Source organism: Centruroides sculpturatus, unplaced genomic scaffold (assembly GCF_000671375.1).
Source record: "Centruroides sculpturatus isolate CEXI.00-Female unplaced genomic scaffold, Cexi_2.0 scaffold1195, whole genome shotgun sequence".
Taxonomy (NCBI): domain Eukaryota; kingdom Metazoa; phylum Arthropoda; class Arachnida; order Scorpiones; family Buthidae; genus Centruroides; species Centruroides sculpturatus.
In genome coordinates this window covers 83,947-104,476 of record NW_019385534.1, presented here as the reverse complement: position 1 = coordinate 104,476, position 20,530 = coordinate 83,947, and the positions used below count along the sequence as shown (strand labels likewise).

General features: G+C 31.4%; 2 protein-coding genes across 2 annotated transcripts in view; both read left to right on the top strand.

Annotated features, from left to right (window-relative positions):
• LOC111639903 overlaps nucleotides 1–3,693 on the top strand; it is a 7,931-nt gene extending 4,238 nt beyond the window's left edge. Inside the window, exons 6-9 of the mRNA XM_023385859.1 lie at nucleotides 2,192–2,347; nucleotides 2,598–2,756; nucleotides 3,356–3,466; nucleotides 3,544–3,693. Coding sequence (XP_023241627.1) covers nucleotides 2,192–2,347; nucleotides 2,598–2,756; nucleotides 3,356–3,466; nucleotides 3,544–3,693 — 576 coding nt within the window. The remainder of the gene's footprint in view (nucleotides 1–2,191; nucleotides 2,348–2,597; nucleotides 2,757–3,355; nucleotides 3,467–3,543) is intronic.
• A 3,124-nt stretch (nucleotides 3,694–6,817) lies between these two features.
• LOC111639902 overlaps nucleotides 6,818–20,530 on the top strand; it is an 18,238-nt gene continuing 4,525 nt past the window's right edge. Inside the window, exons 1-6 of the mRNA XM_023385858.1 lie at nucleotides 6,818–7,015; nucleotides 7,146–7,316; nucleotides 7,588–7,719; nucleotides 11,048–11,170; nucleotides 13,878–13,934; nucleotides 14,010–14,291. Of these exons, the coding sequence (XP_023241626.1) occupies nucleotides 7,314–7,316; nucleotides 7,588–7,719; nucleotides 11,048–11,170; nucleotides 13,878–13,934; nucleotides 14,010–14,291 (597 nt within the window). The 5' untranslated portion in view covers nucleotides 6,818–7,015; nucleotides 7,146–7,313. The remainder of the gene's footprint in view (nucleotides 7,016–7,145; nucleotides 7,317–7,587; nucleotides 7,720–11,047; nucleotides 11,171–13,877; nucleotides 13,935–14,009; nucleotides 14,292–20,530) is intronic.

Here is a 20,530-nt window from a genome sequence, read left to right as displayed (position 1 = left end):
CGTATTGTTAATTTTACATATTGTAACTTTAAATTAAAGAAAAAAAACCTAAAAGAAAAAATGTATAATAAAGTTGTGATTGTTGCAAGGAACATTTTTTATCTAATAATTTTTTAATACTATTAGTTTGTGATACATAATATATTATTTTTTCTGCCATAATAACTAACTTTTTTCTGTACCCCTAAACAACCTATCGCGTACCCCTAGGGGTACGAGTACCACAGGTTGGGAATCACTGTTCTAGATAATTAATATAATATAATTAAGTAAAATAAGAGTGCGTTAGACAATTGAATGATCGGTTTTTGTAATTTTTTAAATTTCTATTAATAATCTGCAAGAATAAATTTGATACTTTTAATCCCGCCAATTGTAACTGTAATCTGATGCGTGATTCCGTCTCCTTACTCACATATACAAAGATTGTAGTGTAATTAAAGTCAAATGGATAAAAAATAATACTATCTTTTTTTTGTAAAAATTTATTAAATATTATAAACATGGATTGGAAAATAAGCAATAATTATTGATTTTGTCGATGTTTTGAATAGTTTTGCATTGATGTCATTGAGAATTTTAATATCACGTCTACATTTAAATTACAAAGCATAAATTCGATTTTAAAAAAATCTTAAATTAGTCAAAATTTAAAACAAAAAAATAACTAAATTCCTGTTAAAATCCTAAAATGATTTACATATTGATGCATTGATTTTGTTGCGTCGTTTAACGTCTTTTAGATATGTAAATTAAGTTTCTTGGAAGTACCAATGCAAAACAAACTTTCATACTTTAACTTGTTCTTTTTGAACTTCTGTTTTTTCATTCTCGAGTGCAAATGGATTTCGCAATGTGGCATTAAAAATGCCATATTGTGAAATCCATTTGCACTCGAGAATGAAACCAGTTGCAATGCATCGGGTTTCAGTATAGATGTTTATATAGAAATGAGACGTTAGATCGTGACGTGAAAAGAAATGTTTGCGAAGTCGAAACTGGTTCGAAGGTTCTCATATTTCTTTTCTGACTGCTCTTCGGTTTATTTATTTCTGCTGTCTAGAATTGATTTCTGTAGAATTTTGTCAACTGCAGTTAGAGGAATGAATCACTGTACTACAGTTGATTGAAATAATTACATGTGCCAATTCATTAATTTCTCGACCTGTAGTAAAAATAGACGGTTTAAACAAAATTGTAGAGGTTGACGAAAGTCTCTTTACATGCAGAAAATAACATGTAGGACGTGTTCTTCCACAGCACTGGAAAGGTTTGGAGATAGGAAAATAAGCATAGAAATATGTCACATAGAATAATTTGGGAGCTATATCTTGTGAAAGGCCACGTGTAGAGGTGTGGTTCCTATGGGTATGCTTAACAGCTCTGTTATGGTCCCAACCGTCTCATTCAGAGCTTGAATTGAGAACCTTTCTGTCATCACTTAGATTCATACCTAATCAAGTTCATGTGGTGTCCATTGCACTCAAAGACTGAAATGTTTGCGGCAATGATAAACGAAAGCCGCATGTTTTTGCCTCCCATGTAAAGTATAGAAAAAACCTTGTTTTAAGTTTATTTGTTAATTTTTTCAATGTTTTTTCGAAGTGTAAATAAGACATAATAAAATAGCAATTTCCCTATACACAGCAGTAAAAATCAACTTGCATCCACAGAAAAGTACCACTAATTTTCATTAATATTTTAACTGAAATGTAATTTGTAAATTAAAAAGTGCCAGGGCACACTACCTGAGTTTGAATTGCCACTGACTATGGAGCATTGTATGGGCAAAATGCAACTTTGTGCCACAATATCTGCAAAAATGGCTTAAATGCACCAAAATGACCTTTTATAGTCATAATCAGTGCAAAAAACTGTGCAAGAAGTAATTTACTCAGATTTTTTCTGAGGTACATAGTCTAAAATCTAGCCTAGATGTTCACAAAGCAGAAGGTCTTCATGCTGGAAGAAAGTTCCAGGGTGCTACCTGGCACAACTACAGTGCTGTTTTAATTGCTTTTATTATTCATTTGTTTTTAAAAAATTAAAAGTGCTAGACTAAAAAAAGATCCCTACTTCTTTAGATCTTTCTGCTTTCTTATAGCAAATTTATTAGAGCTGAGAAAGTGTATGTAAATGTTATTTATTACAATTATTTATTCAAAATTGAATTTAATATTATTTTACCTAGGTTCAGAAAATTACTCATGATGCAGATATTTGCTGGGAAGAAATGTTATCTTGTAAGCATCACGGAGAAGTTTTTGACAATTTGGTTATCATTCAAGCTAGATTAAAAGGATTAATGGAGAGGATAAGATTTATAAAGATTTGTAAAATTCAAGAGGTAAATTGGGAAAACAAATGCCAGATTATAATTGATTTTGAAATCACAAAAATATTCATTTATTTTTTATATCTTGATGGTATTTTATCATCATTATGATCTCTAGATACTGCTTACAATAAATGTTGCAGTGCCTGAAACTTTGAATAAAACATTAAAACAATAATTTGATTTATATTATTATTATATTAACTGTATTATCAATCATTATTTAGTGTATATTTTAGTTTATATTTAAAAAATTTTTCAGAATGATCAAATTACAGCAAAAATTAATCTCTGGTGGGATAAACTTCTGGAATATAAGTACAGGAAACCAATGTTTAACAGTTTAATTTGTATACAAGCATTTGTAATAGGATTCATAAAAAATTTGCAATTAATAAAGAAAGTTAATAAAGTTGAAAAGGTAAACTATAATTTTATTTAAAAGTTTTTAATGTTTTTGTTAGATCATTTGAAATTTTTTTTTTTCAATGAATGCCTTAATTACTGGTATTTCAATGTAATAACTGTTGAAAATTTTTAATATTTCTTTCATAAATATCTTTACATGTTTATAAATACAACAGTAGTTTAAATTTATTAATAATAACACATTAATTATGAAATTTTAAATTTTTACTAGAATTTTTAAAAATTTAAATCCTGAATTTGTTAATACAATGGAACATTCCTTTTATTTGTGGGAATATTTCTTCTCTTTACATTTAAAAATGTTCTTCATTAGTGTAGTTAATGAAATAAAAATAATTCATATTTTTTTATATAGATAATTATCTAAATTTGTTAAAATATTATTTTATTTCTATATCTGTTGCTATCTGATTGCTATGATGAGTACAGTACTTATAATGAGGTTAAAATATTCTCCATTTAATTTACTACATAATAAAATCTCCATGTTTCTCTAAGGCAATTCATTTTAAGGAAGTTTGACTGTACAGTATATTAAAATTAATATTGATTATTTTCATTTTAGAATTTTATATAATTATTTTTTTTAAGGAAATGGCAGCTTTACATATTCAGAAGTTTTGGAAACACTTTCAACTAAGAAAGAATGGATGCCAGATTTCAGTGAGAATTACATTAGAATTGCAAAATTGTCTTCACAAAGTAATCATTTTGCTTATTTTCTATACATTAATTAAACAATAAACTCTTAACCAGTTGTTATGTATGTAAACCTCCAGGGGATAACCCACACCGAATTGCCCCTTGACCTACTTAGGCGACCCCGCACCTCTGACTTTTGGCGTGTTCTTTTGTCTCAAGTCAGTCGTGCGTTAGCTGTTGTAACACTTAGACCTGGAGGCACACGTTACGTTTGTAACACTAGTTAAGAATTTTTCTTCTTTATAGTTATGTACTCTGTAAATTAACAAATAAAAAGAGATTATACTGATTTCTAAGGATTAGCCTCTGTGATTACTCTAGTTTACAGGTTCTCAAACTTATTTCAACCACTGCCCACTTGAGATTAAAAAAAAATCTAGTGTCCCCATATTTTTTAACTTACACAACAGATGTTAATGTAAAAAGGTATCTTAAAAACAGTTATTGCAAATATAATGTTTAAACATGCATTATTATATGGATAGGATAGATAGAGTGTGACCCATATCCTATTTCTGAGAAAAAAGAATGTTTCAATGAGAAGAAATAAAACTCATATTTAATCACTGAGCCTTCTACTGCCCCGCTGAAAGCCTCCAGCGCCCACAAGGGGGTGATATCGCCCACTTTGAGAAAGAATGTTCTAGTTGAATATTATTAATTAATGCACCTTTAACCTTATTCTAATTTTTGCATAAAAATTCCAGCCGTTTGGCTTATTTGTGATATTTTCACAAGAAAATAAATACAAGACACATTCAATAGAAAATAGAAAAATGCCATTTAAAAATTGGAAGGATGAGCAATAGAAATTTTGACACACAAAACTTTCAAGTTATAGACAAAAGTAACTGTGACTGGCAACACAATTAATGAGCAAGAACATAAGACAAGAGGCCAATAAAATGGCGGCCAACAGTGCACAAAGCAAGTGCCATATACAGTAGACCCCCCCTATAACACTGTAGATAATTCCATGTTATATGAATTCCATGTTGTACGAGTCACTTAGATTTTACAAATACATGAGCTGTTCCCAGCCTGGCACACGTATTTGTAAAATCTAAGTGACTCGTACAACAGTGGTCTACTGTAGTATGTCTAGTTTTGGACAAAAAACTAATCAACATTCATTATATCCAATATGGCCCTTACTTCATGCACTGCTGGAGAGGAGCTGCTATTTTATTACTCCATTGTCTTATGTTCTCATGTATCAATAGTGCTGCCAGTTAACTGTTACCTCTGACTTGGGAAGTTTTCAGTGCAAAAATTACTACACTGTGCTTCCTTGATCATCTAAATCTCAATTTAAGTGTTCATTTTAAAGACATACTGAAAACATCAAACTGTGTGTGTGGAGGAAGTCTGTTAAAAACTCTATCTTTGGAATGTGATTTTGAATTTAGCTGCTATTATGTCAAAATTTTTGCTTTACTCAGGTTATGTTGTGCAATTTATATACAAAAGATTTTCTCTTTTCATGTTAGACAAGTTTCTAACTTATGATAGTAATATTTTACATAGAAATCCTTTAATCATTTTGTCCCTAGATTTATTTATCATTTAGACAGTTTCCATTTTGCAGAGAGTTTGTTTTAGACAAGCTTTACTAAAAATAATTTATTATTTGACAATTACTTATTTATATATTTAAATAATTTGTTTTAAAAATATTTACTGGTATTAATTCAATCCTGATGAGTTTTTTTCCATTATATCCCCTAAGTGGTTTCTGGGGCCTAGTGACCACATATTTATTTATTCTTTTGACTGCTTACCCTCATCAATGTTTGTGAAGGTTAAGGGGTTACCTCTTCTGTTCCAGAGATATATCTGCTTACATTTTCTCTTATCCCAGCTGAAATAACATAATGTGTGCATACATTCAAAAAAAAATTTACTTATTAGAGGTATTACTGAATGGGTGTTTGAACTGTTGCCTGGTAATGTGGACTCTAACTATTTTGTCAATCACCAGAGTAGTAGTTGAGGTGTTGAACAAGAATAAAAAATGATTTATTGCTTTTGAAAGCACATGTTAAATGGGTTATTTGTGTGTTTTGTGTGACTTTTCAACAATATAAGTGTGACTGTTATGTCTATATGTAAGTCTTGCACAAGTGGTTGCATATGAGAATGAACAGGTTCGGGATGGAGGAGGGAGTTGAGAAACAGCATGCCGGAAATAACACACTCCACTAAGCATTAAACTGTTAAATAACAATAATTTATTTAAGTTTATAAAAATTTTACAAGGACATAGAATTATTGAAATAGTCTATTACAAGTGTGTTGAACAAAGAGAGAAAGAGAGCACTTACAATTTTGGATGCAAGTTTTAAAATACCTATATGGTTAGTGGTGATGATCATGACATCTCAAGAAGGGTCTCATTTTGTCATTAATGTTCAGGTATTTGTTCATCAATGGGAGATGTGAAAGTCCAGTGGAAAAATTGATGAAGGTTCAGGAAGAGTGCCAGTCAAAGACAGTGAGGAGGTTAACACAATTTAGGCAGGTGAATTCTGGGTTGTCATCTGTCTTCTTGCCTTTTATTTGGGGTTCTTCCTGCCACTCTAATGCCCATTTTTGTGCATTAGCATAGCAGTGTTATTATTTTCATTTCCCTCAATGAGTAGTTTTTCAGAAGCTGTGTCATTCACAGAGGAAGTGCTATCTGTGGGGAAATCTTGTGAAGTTCCTTGACTGCACTTCTAAAATTGAAATTGTCGAATTTACACTTGCCCAATTCTCACACAAGTGAATTATTTCTCAAAAATACGAAAACTAAATTAATGAAACTGTTTATATTTTTGGCGGAAATTTCAATGTGTTTGTGTTATTTTTTTATTATTATAAAATAATTGTTATGTATGTAAACCTCCAGGGGATAACCCACACCGAATTGCCCCTTGACCTACTTAGGCGACCCCGCACCTCTGACTTTTGGCGTGTTCTTTTGTCTCAAGTCAGTCGTGCGTTAGCTGTTGTAACACTTAGACCTGGAGGCACACGTTACGTTTGTAACACTAGTTAAGAATTTTTCTTCTTTATAGTTATGTACTCTGTAAATTAACAAATAAAAAGAGATTATACTGATTTCTAAGGATTAGCCTCTGTGATTACTCTAGTTTACAGGTTCTCAAACTTATTTCAACCACTGCCCACTTGAGATTAAAAAAAAATCTAGTGTCCCCATATTTTTTAAGTTACACAACAGATGTTAATGTAAAAAGGTATCTTAAAAACAGTTATTGCAAATATAATGTTTAAACATGCATTATTATATGGATAGGATAGATAGAGTGTGACCCATATCCTATTTCTGAGAAAAAAGAATGTTTCANTAAACTTCAGGTCTCTACGTTTAGTAATAAATCAACACCACTTTCTCTTAATGTACAGATTTTCAAAACTGAATATTTGCTATCAGTTTTCAAGTCCACAAACAATAAGAAAAAACTTTCCAACATTATCACTTTAATTCAATCAGTTATTCGCAGATTTATCACATTTTTGAAATACGAGAAAGAAATTTATCAACAGGTATAATGAAGCGTAACAAATTTAGTTGTTTCTTATTATTTATATATACATAAAAGATTTGTTAATCAGTTTTCAAAATGATTATCTTAATGGATTTTGTAATTTTGAAAGATATTTTAATAATTTATAGAATGAAAATGCTCAGAAAATAATTGAATGGTGGAAAAAATTAACTTCAAATTTAAATAGATCAAAGGGAAAACTAACATATCTCCCACAATTAGAAAAACATCCTTATAATGTAAAACAGAAAATTTTTGATATTGAAAGTTTCCAGATAGACAACAAAAAACAGTTTATGGTAAGTACATTTTTTTTTTATTTAAAAATTTAAATGAAAAAAGAACATTGAAGTATGTTGCTATTTAATGGAAAAACTTTTATGGTAGTTTTTTACAAATAGGTTGTTTCATTAGTAATAAAGATTTATTCTTCTTCACTATGTAGAAAGTTATCTGAAAATTTTTAGTAAAACAGTAATATAAAAATCTACAAGTAGAATAAATAACTTTATAAGTAGTAGTAATTAAATATTATATAATATATTTATAAAATATATTTTTGATTTGAAGGAGGATGCAGACTTAATTACTCCAAATGACAATGATAATATTGAGGGAGATGGCTCATTGCTTTCTTTATCAGCTTCAGGTAGTTTGGTTGAAATTACATGTAGTGCAATTATGAAGGAACAAAAGAGAAAGGTATGAATGTTAAAATTATATTTTATAGTTTTATGAATAAAGTAATGAAAATAAAAATGAGCGATTATTTGTGACAATGCTGGGCTGCACATTTTTAATCATATTTTTAATTTATTTAATTAAAAAATGTCTCTACCTCAGTTAGTAGTGCCTTGCCCATGTACATCATGCTTTTCCTGTTATCAACAGAGTCATTATCTAATTCCTTTCAGGGGAAAATTTTTGAATTGAAATAATGTGATTTCCAGTTTGAACCGGATGTTCATATATAGTTAATTGGGTCTTTCCTTATCTGGTCCCAATCTTTCCTTATCTGGTCGCAACTTTCGTGTTGCTAACTCCATTCTCGAGATTAAAGAAAGATGATAGAGGGGTGGAGAGACGATGACAGTGGGAATGTTTCCACAATTTTTTTTCAAATTTGACCCTAAAAAAAAGGAATATCCAAAAATACTAATCTTTGCTAATATGTTTGGTATTGATAATTGTTTATTATTATTTTCTTAGCAGAAATAAAAACAAGAAATAATCCATTAACACTGCTACTACTTTTTGTTAAATACCTAGATCTTGTGATTATTAATAAGAAAGGTGATCAATGGAATGTTCAGATGTTTTTATAAGTTACTAAATATAAAATCTTGTTACATAATTAAAAGAAATGTTGATAATAAATTGCTATTTATTTATTCTTGTTAATATATATCACTTGGTGTATTTTTATAAGAGCAATTTTAATTTATATTATTAAAATATTTATGAAAGCAAACATTCAAATAATGCTGCTTTTGATTATTAAGTTTTTAGAAACTTTTCATTTATTGTTATAAATGCTTGCAGTGGATAATTTAGAATATTCTTCATTATAATTGACTCCATATTATAAACTAAAATCCACTAATGGTAAAACAAGTTTTTAAGGAAAATTAAGATTTAAAATTTTTAATGATCTCTATGACAAGTGACCCTATCATAAACAAGAGAAAAGAGAACAGTCCTTTGTGGGTATGGCTCATTAATTTGATGACAAACATGTGATCTGACAATTATTCAAATAAGACTGATTGGTTTCTTCATAAACACTTTTCCCTATACTACGCACTCGGTTGCCATGGATAGTGACTGACCCGATTTCAGACGGATGTGGCTACGACCAATGCTAAAAATTGTTAAATTCAAACATATGTGGTTGATTTTTTTCTGTATATTTACTCTTATTTTCTAATATTAAAATGTATTACTAATTTAATTTGATTTAGTTAGATAAGTTACTGTGATTATAGAACACACATTTAAATTTTTGAAACAAAAAATGGTTCCAAAGAAGCTGTTTTAAGATTCCTGTCCTAATCTATATAATGACAAAATCTGATGATGGGAGCTAATATCCTGAAAAAATGTTTAATTCTGAAATAAAATTATCAGTTGAACTCCTTAAAAACTTATTTTAGCATTAGTAAACTTTAGTACAGAATATAATAATAATAATAATTATGATTATAGATAATTACAATTGTTTAAGTATTATGATTAATATCAAACAATTTCCAGATTACATTGGGCTATAATAATGATACTAAATTACTAATCAAATGTCAAGTAATTTGGTCTAGAGCAGGGGTGGCCAACCTTTTCAGAAGGCGGGCCAAATTTCAGAAATAATATTTCCTGCCGGGCCACGCACCTATTTTTTTTTTTTTAATTAAAGTAAACAAGCAAGCGTGCTACAGCTTCAACCACATCGTCGCTTCCCAGTAGGTGAGATCGTGGTCAAACACTTGCCTGGTTTAATGTAAAAAAACACAAAAAATAGGTATATTTATTTTTTTGAAGAAAATAAAACATAACCGAGAATCAAACATATTTATTAGACAATTTAAAAATATTTAAAAGTGAGACATCTGACTTTGTTTTACAGAACTAAGTGCATCAAAATTGATCTCCACTGATGATGTCGCTACACGCAAACAGTTTTCCAAATGAACATCAGTAATTCGATCTCACTTGTGATTTGATGTACTTCATGCGACTAAAAAGCTGTTCACACGCATAAGTGTTTCCACATAGCGAAACCATCGACAGAGCATATTTGTAAAACTCAGGATATTTATCCTTGTCCAAATACGTTTCACAGAACTCTTCCAAACCAACTTGACGAAATTTCTCCAACGTTTCAGGGTTTACTTACTTATAGAATCGATATGGTAGACAGGCTACTTGGTTAAAGTAGTTTGAACTGTAATTATAAAATATGCTAAATATGTATTTTAACGTCGATTGCAAAATCTCTCCAGATGCATTGGCGATAATAAAACGAAACTACAGAATAACACGGAACTTTGTCAAGCTGGACTGAAAGTAGTTATGAGTATGAGCCCGATAGCATTGTGAGCTTCCCGAAAACGCCGAAGACCACAGAACATATATAGCTGAGGTCTCATATTAAATTTTATCAACACCTAGCGTCGGACAAAAAACTAAGTAACCTTGAGTGTCAAATAGCGGGATATTTGAAATAGCTAAAAATCTATGAATTTTTCCAAAATGAGAGATATTTCAAATTTCTGTTAGCTATAATTTAAAAATACATGATAGGAATAACTCATGACGTAATGTTCTTTTGGTGATATGTACAATTAAGTTAACATTTACGTTCATTTGCCCTAGCTCCACGGGCCGCAACATGACTCCAGGCGGGCCGCATACGGCCCGCGGGCCTCGTGTTGGCCACCCCTGGTCTAGAGGTAGGCATTAGGCATCATCTTTTCATAAATTTAATAATTAATTTAGAAGGTTCTGGAAGAAAAGAACTTGCTTTAAGTAGGATTTGAACCAGCGACTCCTGTTTGTCATGTGGACATGTTGCCAGTTACACTAGCTGGACCTCCATCCAATCTTCACTTCCAGAACTATTAATTTAGATATAACCATAATGATACTTAAAGTACTGAATAGGAATGACTTCAATGCCCAAGGGTTGTAACTCCCATCATGACACTTAGTGAGCTATCGCTTTACTCCAGCATTGTGTGTATATACAAATATACAACTATAACCTGATATAACAACATTCATTAACCTGATTTTTAGATCAATGCCAAACAATTACTTGACATTTAATTAGTAATTAGAAGCATTATTATAATATATAATTTATTCTAAAAATACAAATTTTAGTTACATAAAAATTATGATTTAATTAATGTTAGCTCGTTAAAATAAATTTTCAAACTATGCTAATAGAATTGTTTTAACAATTTATGATGAATTAAAAAGTTCTATACAAAGTAAATGAATAAAGTTATTAAAGACATATATATTATAATAGGAAAGTGAATCATTTACTGAGAGAAAATATGAAGAAATTTGGAGCATAATAATTGTGCAAACAGCTGTTCGAAGTTTATTGACATGGTTTCAATTACAAAAAGATGCAATGGAAATGACTCAGGTGACTGGTTTTATAGCTTTAAACTTTGCTTTTTGAATAAAATATATTAACATTATTACAATATTATATTTTATTTGGTGAATATCTGAATTCCACCTTTACTGTTGAGTATCATGTTCTGTTCACAATTCCTTCAGACTGGAGTGACAATATTAAAAATTCTTTAAAGTATCCTTCCAGAGGGGAGGATTGAAAATGTTAGTCTACATATGAGTAAGGAGTTACTGGAGTTTTATTTTAGAAGGTAGTTTAAAGAATTTTGAATAGTTGAGTAGCATATTTCCCTCACTGCTGGTGTGCTGTTTTAGAGAGCTATCTCTTTTGACAGCCATTTTCCAGCCAGATAATGCTCAGCATCACAATTATGTTTCCCAGGAATGTCTCCATCACATTGTCACACTTCTTAGGTCTGATCAATCTCCAAATATGTTGCTCATCAAACATTTATAGGACCAGATAAGATACCAGCTTAAACCACGTATATACAAGTGTGAAGGATCTGGAATGGCAGTTGCAACATCTGTGGGTAAATCTGTTGTAGGATAGAATATCGTATCTGTATGCGTCAATGTCTAACCATATTGTGCATATATTTAGGCAAGAGACAATTCTACAATGCACTAAAGATTCCTTTAAATTTTATCTTTATTCTACAGGAAATTTTTTTTATGCTATGATATTGTAATTGCTTATTGCCATTGTCTATTACCCATTAAGCTCTATCAAATCTAATTTCCACATAAAACAAAATAGAAAATTTTTTAACAGGGATGAAAATTTGACTTTCTTACAATAAGTAAGAAATAATAATGACATTTTAAAGTTCTTTTTCTTGTAATATGAGAAATTGGAGTTGCATTATAAAAGAATAATGACAGAGAAAAGTTTTATTAAGTAATAATTTAAAATATATGCTCTCTATCTCAAATTAGTAATGTCTTGCTCCTGTACATCATACTTTTCCTGTTAGATGACTGGCATGACTCTATTGCTATCTAACTCATTTCAGAGGAAAATTTTTGATTTGAAATAATGTGACTTCAGATTTGTATCAAAAGTTCATATATAGTTAATTAGGGCCTCCTGCCCATAAGTTTTTCATATCCAGTCTCTGCTTTCATCTACATAGTGCTGTTCTCGAGATTAAGGAAGGACATGCAGTACTTGCAGAGTACTTATGGACGACAGTGGGAATTTATTGGTCTGCAATTTTTTCAAATTGCAACCCAATTAATGTAAAACCAGTTACTTCTCTACATAGTTGCCATTATGATTAAAGCAATAGTCATAGCACGAAACTAGTTTTTGTATTCATTTGTCATAGACTTCCACTGCCAGTTGTGACAGTTTCTTTCATCTCTCATCCATTTTAAAGCATTCTAAATCCACCCAAAAACTCTTTCAGCTTGGGAAAGAGGTGAAAGTCACTGGGGGCCAGGTTGGGACTGTATGATGGGTGGTTGAAATTGTCCCAGCCAAATTTCTGAAGACAGCTTGATTAACTAAAGTAGAGTGCTTTCATTAAACATTAAACACCATTTTCTCAGATTTGCTTCATTCATAATGTGGTCACCATATCCTTCTGTGACTTGTTTATGAATTTCTATAGGACAAACTTTCTTTGCATTTAGAGAACAAATAAAACTTTGCAGTTTGCACTTGACAGGATTTTCAATTTTTGTACACATTTTAACTCTTGACAAAAGAATAACAATAAGTCTGCTGTTATCAAAACTCGGATGCTAAGCCGACAAATCGGAGAATAAATTTACCTCAAATTGGTGATGGTAATTTACCTTGCGCAGAGTACTAAGAGCAAATGTTCTTTATTTTCTGGGTGCCCCTTGTTTGTATGATTTGAATAATGCTTTAGGAAAATTAAACTTGAAAATTAGAAAAACTTTCAAGTAAATATATTCTGTACCTATTGTTATATAAAAACAAATGACACAGTTATCTTTCTTGAACTATAATTGCCAATAAGTAAAAAGTAATGCTTGTTTCATAAATGTTAGCAGTACTCTGTCAAATGAAGAATTTTGTAGTGATGGTTCATAAGAAATCATTGTTTCCAAATCACAACTTTTACAGAATATGTAGTGTCTTTATAAAAATACAGTACTTTAAACCAAATTGTTAATTGTTTTATGCTCCTTCAGCTCTCTCTTATGTCTTATTTCTTATGTTTTATACTCTCGTTTCAAATAAATGTTAGAGATATACATTGATGATATATTAATACAGTAGAGCGTTGTTTATCTGAAAGTCGGTTATCCGAAAGAATTCCAGTCGGCAAATTTAAATTTTCGCTAGTGCTGTGGCGCTGCAATCTTTGGCTATGTCTTGGGCTACTCAAATATTTTACGTTTTTGATACTAAATTAACTTCTAAAGTATAATTTTTTATTGTTTTTATATTTTTCAATATATTTATTTTGTTTGTACAGAATAAAAAAATAATTTTTAACGGTACAATAGTCTTTGTTAGGCTTAACAATGACGAAAATTCAATGCGAAGCGACACGCAACAGAGAAAAATTTCAACACGGGATAGGTTAATATATTTTTTTGTACATAATCGGTTATCCAAAAAATAAGTTATCCGAATGACCCCAGTCCCCAATTGATTCGGATAAATGACGCTCTACTGTATTTGTGTATTTATTTTTAGAAAATCAGAATATAAATAACTGTTATATTTTTGACAGAAAATTATGAATACGTTATCCGAAAATGCACAGAACTCACTCATAAATTTTTCTGAGGTAAGTTGTTTTTTATTTTATTAAAAATAAAAATAATACATTAGAATTTAAATTAATCAAATATTTTAAAATTAGGTTGAAAAAATTGATTCTGAGAATATCTTAAGTGCACTGAAACATCCGATAGAACATCCAATTGTGAATAATTCCAATAATTTGTGCCTGCTTCAGGATGACAAAAAAGAAAATATTACTGAAGTAAAAACTGTGAAAGAAAAAAAGAAATCATTGGATATTGACACAAGCCCATTATTTGTTTCAAGATCAAATGCAACCATAGGATCTTTTAAAGAACTGAAACAAAATATTTTTATGAATACTGAAAATATAAAATGTAAAAGAAAAGAGGTTAGAAAGGTTAGAAATGATTTATTATTATTATTTTTATTTATATTACTACTACCTACAATAATTTTTAGTGTGTATGTACAGGGTTGGCTCAAAGTAGGTGTAATGCATATAAAATCATGCAGATGCTGAAAGGCATTGAAATCTAAGATTTGCAGATTTACAACAAAATAGTTGTTCTTTACGGTGGCACAATTATATTGCAGTACTGTTGCTTTGTTGGCAAAGTGTGCTGTGTATGATTGTGTGCACAAACAGAACAGGCTATGATTAAGAGCACAGACGAGTAAGCTGAAGCAAAATATGAAGCAATAGCCTAATCCCAACATTCCTAACATGTTCATATGGAATATACAAATTTGACTATATAGTTTATAATATAAACTGTTTTCACTACTATGCATATGTAGCTAGAACTATTTCTAAGATTATCAGCACAAAACCTTTCTCACCAATTTCTAGCCTTATTAAAAGGAGTACAAACGTTTTCGGCCTTCTTAATAGGCCTTCCTCGGGTACACTGTGGAGCGTCGGTTAGAAGAAGTTTAAATGCTGCCAATGTTTACCCAGGTATCGTCTTACCAGTGACGTCATCGTCGATGATAGGTATACGATACCGAGGGTGAAAAATACATACTTTTGGTAAAGAAGGGAGGTGTCCAGATAGGATACTTGCTAAAGTTGGGGAAAAAGATTTTAGAGTAAGCGCGCTACGTACAGGAGATGCACAATCACAACAGGGGGTTAGTGGGGAGTGACGTCATAGATGAGGCCGTAAATATTCAACGCTACAGCAAGAAGAGGCGTACGAACAACCGTGGATGGGAAGGGGGTTACGATTAGAAGGTAGAATTGGAAATAAACATGACAAGTAATACTACTCTCACATACAGACGCGACCCTACGATTTATAAACTTCTAGCTAACACCAAGGACAAATGCAGCGAAGCCAGGAGACCAGGAGTCTACACCGTCCCATTGGAGGATGGCAGATCTAACCCGTGCAAGAAGCTAACATACATTGGCTCAACCAATAGATCGCTTAAAAGGAGGATAACTGAGCACAAGTACGACGCATACAACAAAAAATTCACTTCCACCCTTGCCCAGTTTGCAAGCGAACCTGGTATAACGACCAAATGGGAAGAGGCGAGGATTACTATTCCTATGCACGACCACACCAAGCTTAGAACAGTCGAAACAATTGAAATATTTAAGCAATCCCTCAAAGACGGTTGTATCAACAGCAGAGATGCGGACTCGCTCTCCTCCGCTTGGAAATCATTCTTCGACAACCCCTTGAAATAAATAGACCATCCCACCCTCACCGCGTGCAACCGTTAGCGCTTTTTTACTTGTCGTGTTTATTTCCAATTCTACCTTCTAATCGTAACCCCCTTCCCATCCACGGTCGTTCGCACGCCTCTTCTTACTGTAGCGTTGAATATTTACGGCCTCAACTATGACGTCACTCCCCACTAACCCCCTGTTGTGATTGTGCATCTCCTGTACGTAGCGCGCTTACTCTAAAATCTTTTTCCCCAACTTTAGCAAGTATCCTATCTGCACACCTCCCTTCTTTACCAAAAGTATGTATTTTTCACCCTCGGTATCGTATACCTATCATCGGCGATGACGTCACTGGTAAGACGATACCTGGGTAAACATTGGCAGCATTTAAACTTCTTCTAACCGACGCTCCACAGTGTACCCGAGGAAGGCCTATTAAGAAGGCCGAAAACGTTTGTACTCCTGTTAATAAGGCTAGAAATTGGTGAGAAAGGTTTTGTGCTGATAATCTTATAAACTGTTTTATTAACATGTATCTTATAGACTACTGAATTTTAGCTAAAGGACAGTGACATTAAAACTCAAGTTTGTTTTTGCTTTTCTTTAAATTCCATAACTTCCTTTGGAATTTTTAATTAAAAGTAACCCTTATTTGTTTATTTCTAATCAAAAAATGTTTCTCTTAACAAATAATTTTTTTGGCTTTTTTGTCTTTACCAGAAGATGCCAAATATTCTTTATCCATACTCAATGTTTATTTAGAGCTGGCTCTGTGCATACATGTATAATTCTGTATTATAGATATTACACCATACTTAGTAAAACAGATAATTGTACTATTGATAACTAGCTACACAGTAGCAAATTTTGAATTTTTCAAATTAGGATTTTAAGTAAATTTTAAAATATGTTTTGTTCTTATAAATTAAATCATCCATTTCGTATTTTAAACATGTTTGTATTAAGAAATTACTATATGATAGTGTTTCAGTTAGCCACAAAGACAAACATACAACAAACACACTATGCAGTATAGAGGAAAATAAATTAATTTATTTGTGCATGATTTCTTTGACAGATACTTTTATGGATGTCAACTCTAGGCTAGTTACAATTATGCTGGTGTTGCCCAAATCCTGATAGTCAGTAGAACAATTACAAAATCTATAAACAAATTATGACACCAAACTGCAACAAGACTATTTGTATGAAAAAAAAAAGTTTATTTTATCTTCTTTTTGTTCTAGGCTTTGTATTTGGCCTCATATGATTCTGACAGTTCCATTTAAAATAACTAATGTATGCTTGCAATCATTGAAGTCACATCCTCCCTTCAGCTTGTGATACAATGTAATTCTGTTTATAATCTGACATGAACTCATCATTTTTCTTACACATATTTAAGGATGCTTTCATTAATTGTAAAATGTGCAATAAGCCAAACTTACTATTTTAATTGTATAGCTCTAATGCTTCTAAGCATGTGTGTGGTCTTCAATATCACCCACATAATTATCTTCTATGACCATAAATAGAAATGTTAATGCCTTAGCATTTCCATCCAACATACCCAGACCATATCCTGGGCCTATCCCTTCCATAACTTTTTGGATTAATGTGATAAAGCCACATTTACACAGCTCTTCTGTGTGTAGTAATTTTTTATATTCTGTAAATGTGGTGAATGATATTCTGTAACTTTAGATTGAAAGTAAGAACAATGGTGACAACTAACAAACTAAAATTTGTAAAGTGTTCATTTTCTTATAGTATCAGTCTCTTAATCTGTTACAAAAGTAAATTTATTGTTACAATTTGCATACATGTCACCCATTAAAAGTCTATGGGTAAATGAGAACAAAGATAGAAAGAACACAAGAATATTAGGAGAACACAAGAGTATAAAGATAATACCAAAAAAAAAAATTTCATAGTAATTCCTCATTAGCATTACAATATTAACAAACAAAAAAAATTGTTGGTCGTGTGAGTTTTATAGAAAAAAAAGCAGATTAGACAGCTAAAAGATATTGCTACATTAATTAGAATATTAGTGAATAATGTATAGAAGTGAGTTAAATACAATTATCTAAATCAATTTCATTGCTTTGTTTTCATCTGTCTTTTCTATATTTCAGCTTTTGAATATAAAATATCAAAAATATATAAACATTATAAAATATATCTGTCAAAGATACTGTTCCTTAAATTACATAATACTTGATACTTTTTTCTTAATAATCGTAAAAAGACACTTATGCCAACAATTAAATAAAATAATTAACACAACAATGTCGCAGCATTACAATCATGATTTATTAGCGTAATTAAGAGTTACTTGCTAGTAATTTCGACAGCTTACAGCCACCATCTTCAGGTGAAAACGAAATCAAATACAATTAATTTTTGAACGTTCAGTTTTCAAATGGACTTTTTAAAATTATTCAAGGGACATGAATGGAATACAGAACAAATTGAAATTAAATTTAAATATTTTCAAAAAATTATAGAAGTACATAGTAATTGATACCATATTTTCCAAAAACACTTACAAAAGCAATTTAGTAAGCTGTATATGGTTCTGGTACAGTACATGTGTGAATACAAAATTACAAATTTTAAATCGTTTGAATAAGGTTACCCACAGTTGTGGGATTTCAATGGTCAGTGCATTGAATGGTGTTACAGCAGATATATAGAGGTGTGGTGTACCACCATATTGTTCTGTTGTATAAAACGAAAATATGTAGATATTTTCCTATCTCCTTTCTTCCCTCTCTGTCCTTTGTTCTATGGAACATTCTAGAAACTTCTAACCACGTGGAGTGAATTGACCTACTTGGGAAACAAAGGGGAAAGGGGAGCCCTGAGGGTAAGAATGAGGGGGAACGGACACTGCTAGCTCGGACGTCGGAGAGGAAGGACGTGTACGAGAGATCTTCGGACCGCTTGAGAGCAGTCGGAGATATAGCCCTGGACGAGAGACTAAAGTCGGGATAGGACAAAGCCATGGAACTTTGATAACGGAACTGGCACAAGATCAGTTTGGAGAGCTCCCTTCCCCGAGAATCGAATACTTCACGTTCCCCCAGCGAAACAACAAGAACACGGGTCGACCTTCCTACAGAAAACTAGAGTGTCGACCACCATTGGGTACCCACCTCTCATTCTTTTTCCAATCTCTATGCCTTAACTTCTGTCCCTCTCTTTTTTTTATTAATAGGATAATTAGCTTTAAGTCTTAGTCGTATATATATATGTTGTTTGTCGCGATTGAATTTGTCGGTAAAATCTTGATTTTGTCGCGGAATTCGTATCAACATTCCTACCTGCGCGTGGGATTCTTTGTTCCTACGGGTTAGCCCAGTACCAAAAAGGAGTGTCGGAATCGAACGATCCTGTAGAACCTAAATTGGAAAGTAATAACCAACCGGTGAAATTAAAGTTTTTTTCATTGTTTTATTTGTTTTCCCTTTTTCCTTTAACAACTCACCATTCGGTGACCACAGAGGTTCTCTCATATAAATAACTCTCTTTGATCATTGCACCACTTAAGTAATTTGATGTGTGCCCACAGTGGTGGATAATTCTGGTCCAGTACCCTTTTAGATAACTCATTTGCTGGTTTGTTTTTAATATCATCTTGATGTTCCAGGATACGGGACTGTAGCATTCTAGTAGTAGCCCCAATGTAAACAATTTGCTCTACTGATAGTTTGTGTTGTAACAGAATTTTGTAGTACAATTGTAAATTCGTCTCTGTAATCCAAAAACACACTTTGGTAGATGTATCTTACAGCAATATCTGGTTAGCAAGTTATCTTTTATTTTTCATTGGACTACAATGTAATGGGCGCATGTTAGAAGTTAGAATAAAAGAACATGAAGCGGCAATCAGATTGAAGTACAGTAATTCTCCGTGGTATGATCATACAAATAATAATAATTGTAAAATTAACCGAAATAATATAAAAATTCTGCATTTTGAAAAAGATGTTTATAAAAGAAAATTTAAAGAGCATTTAGAAATAAGAAAACAAAAAAATAATTTAATAAATTCCTCTGATGGTATGCAAATTGATCATCGGTGGTATGAATTAATAGATAGCACGAAAATAGGCTAATAGTTGTTATTATGTTTAAACATGATATAAAAAATTTTTTTGGTAATAGTAAATTTCCATAATACTGGTTTAATGATATTGTTGTTTGTGTATTAATAGCTTTTACATACGTATGGATTTTTTGTTACTGTGTCATTGGTTTTTACTGTGTCTGTTATATACCCATGTGTAATTGAAAATTGTAAAAATGGAAAGAAAAATTCTAATTTTTATATAAAATACAAATGTTTGATTTTTAAATTTTTAAAATGTTTGTGTGTACCACTCCCCTTAACCCCACATCTGCAATGGTGAAAAATTCGGAGAACCAGTGGAAGAGATCACTTGGTCAGGGGATAGAGGTGTTAATGTCCCCACCTTGCAGAATAGACATCTGGAGAACAGACGTAATCCATCCGTCCTTAGTATTAATCTCTCCTTCAAGTTAAACTATGGCAGTCTTTATTTGTCTTTACATATGAACATGGCATGCATAGTATTTAAGTAAAAACAAAAACTGATGTTTGTAAAACGGTCTACCCTCCTACCCTATAGTTTGTGAAAATAGCAAAATAAGAAACAAATTTTGTTATGTACTTAATGAAAAAATGTAAGTGTTTTTGATGTTTTTTTGGTTTGTTTCATTTAATGTAATATAACATAGTCATGTTTTGACATTTTTGTTTATTTGAACTAGCACTGAAGAGGGGTTGGAGTATATTATACCAACCCGAAATATATTTGTAGTTCAATGAGTAATAAAAGTTAAATTTGCTAACCAGAAATTGCTGTGAGAAAAGTCTACCAAAGCGTGTGTTTTGGATTACAGAGACGAATTTACATTGTTATTTAACA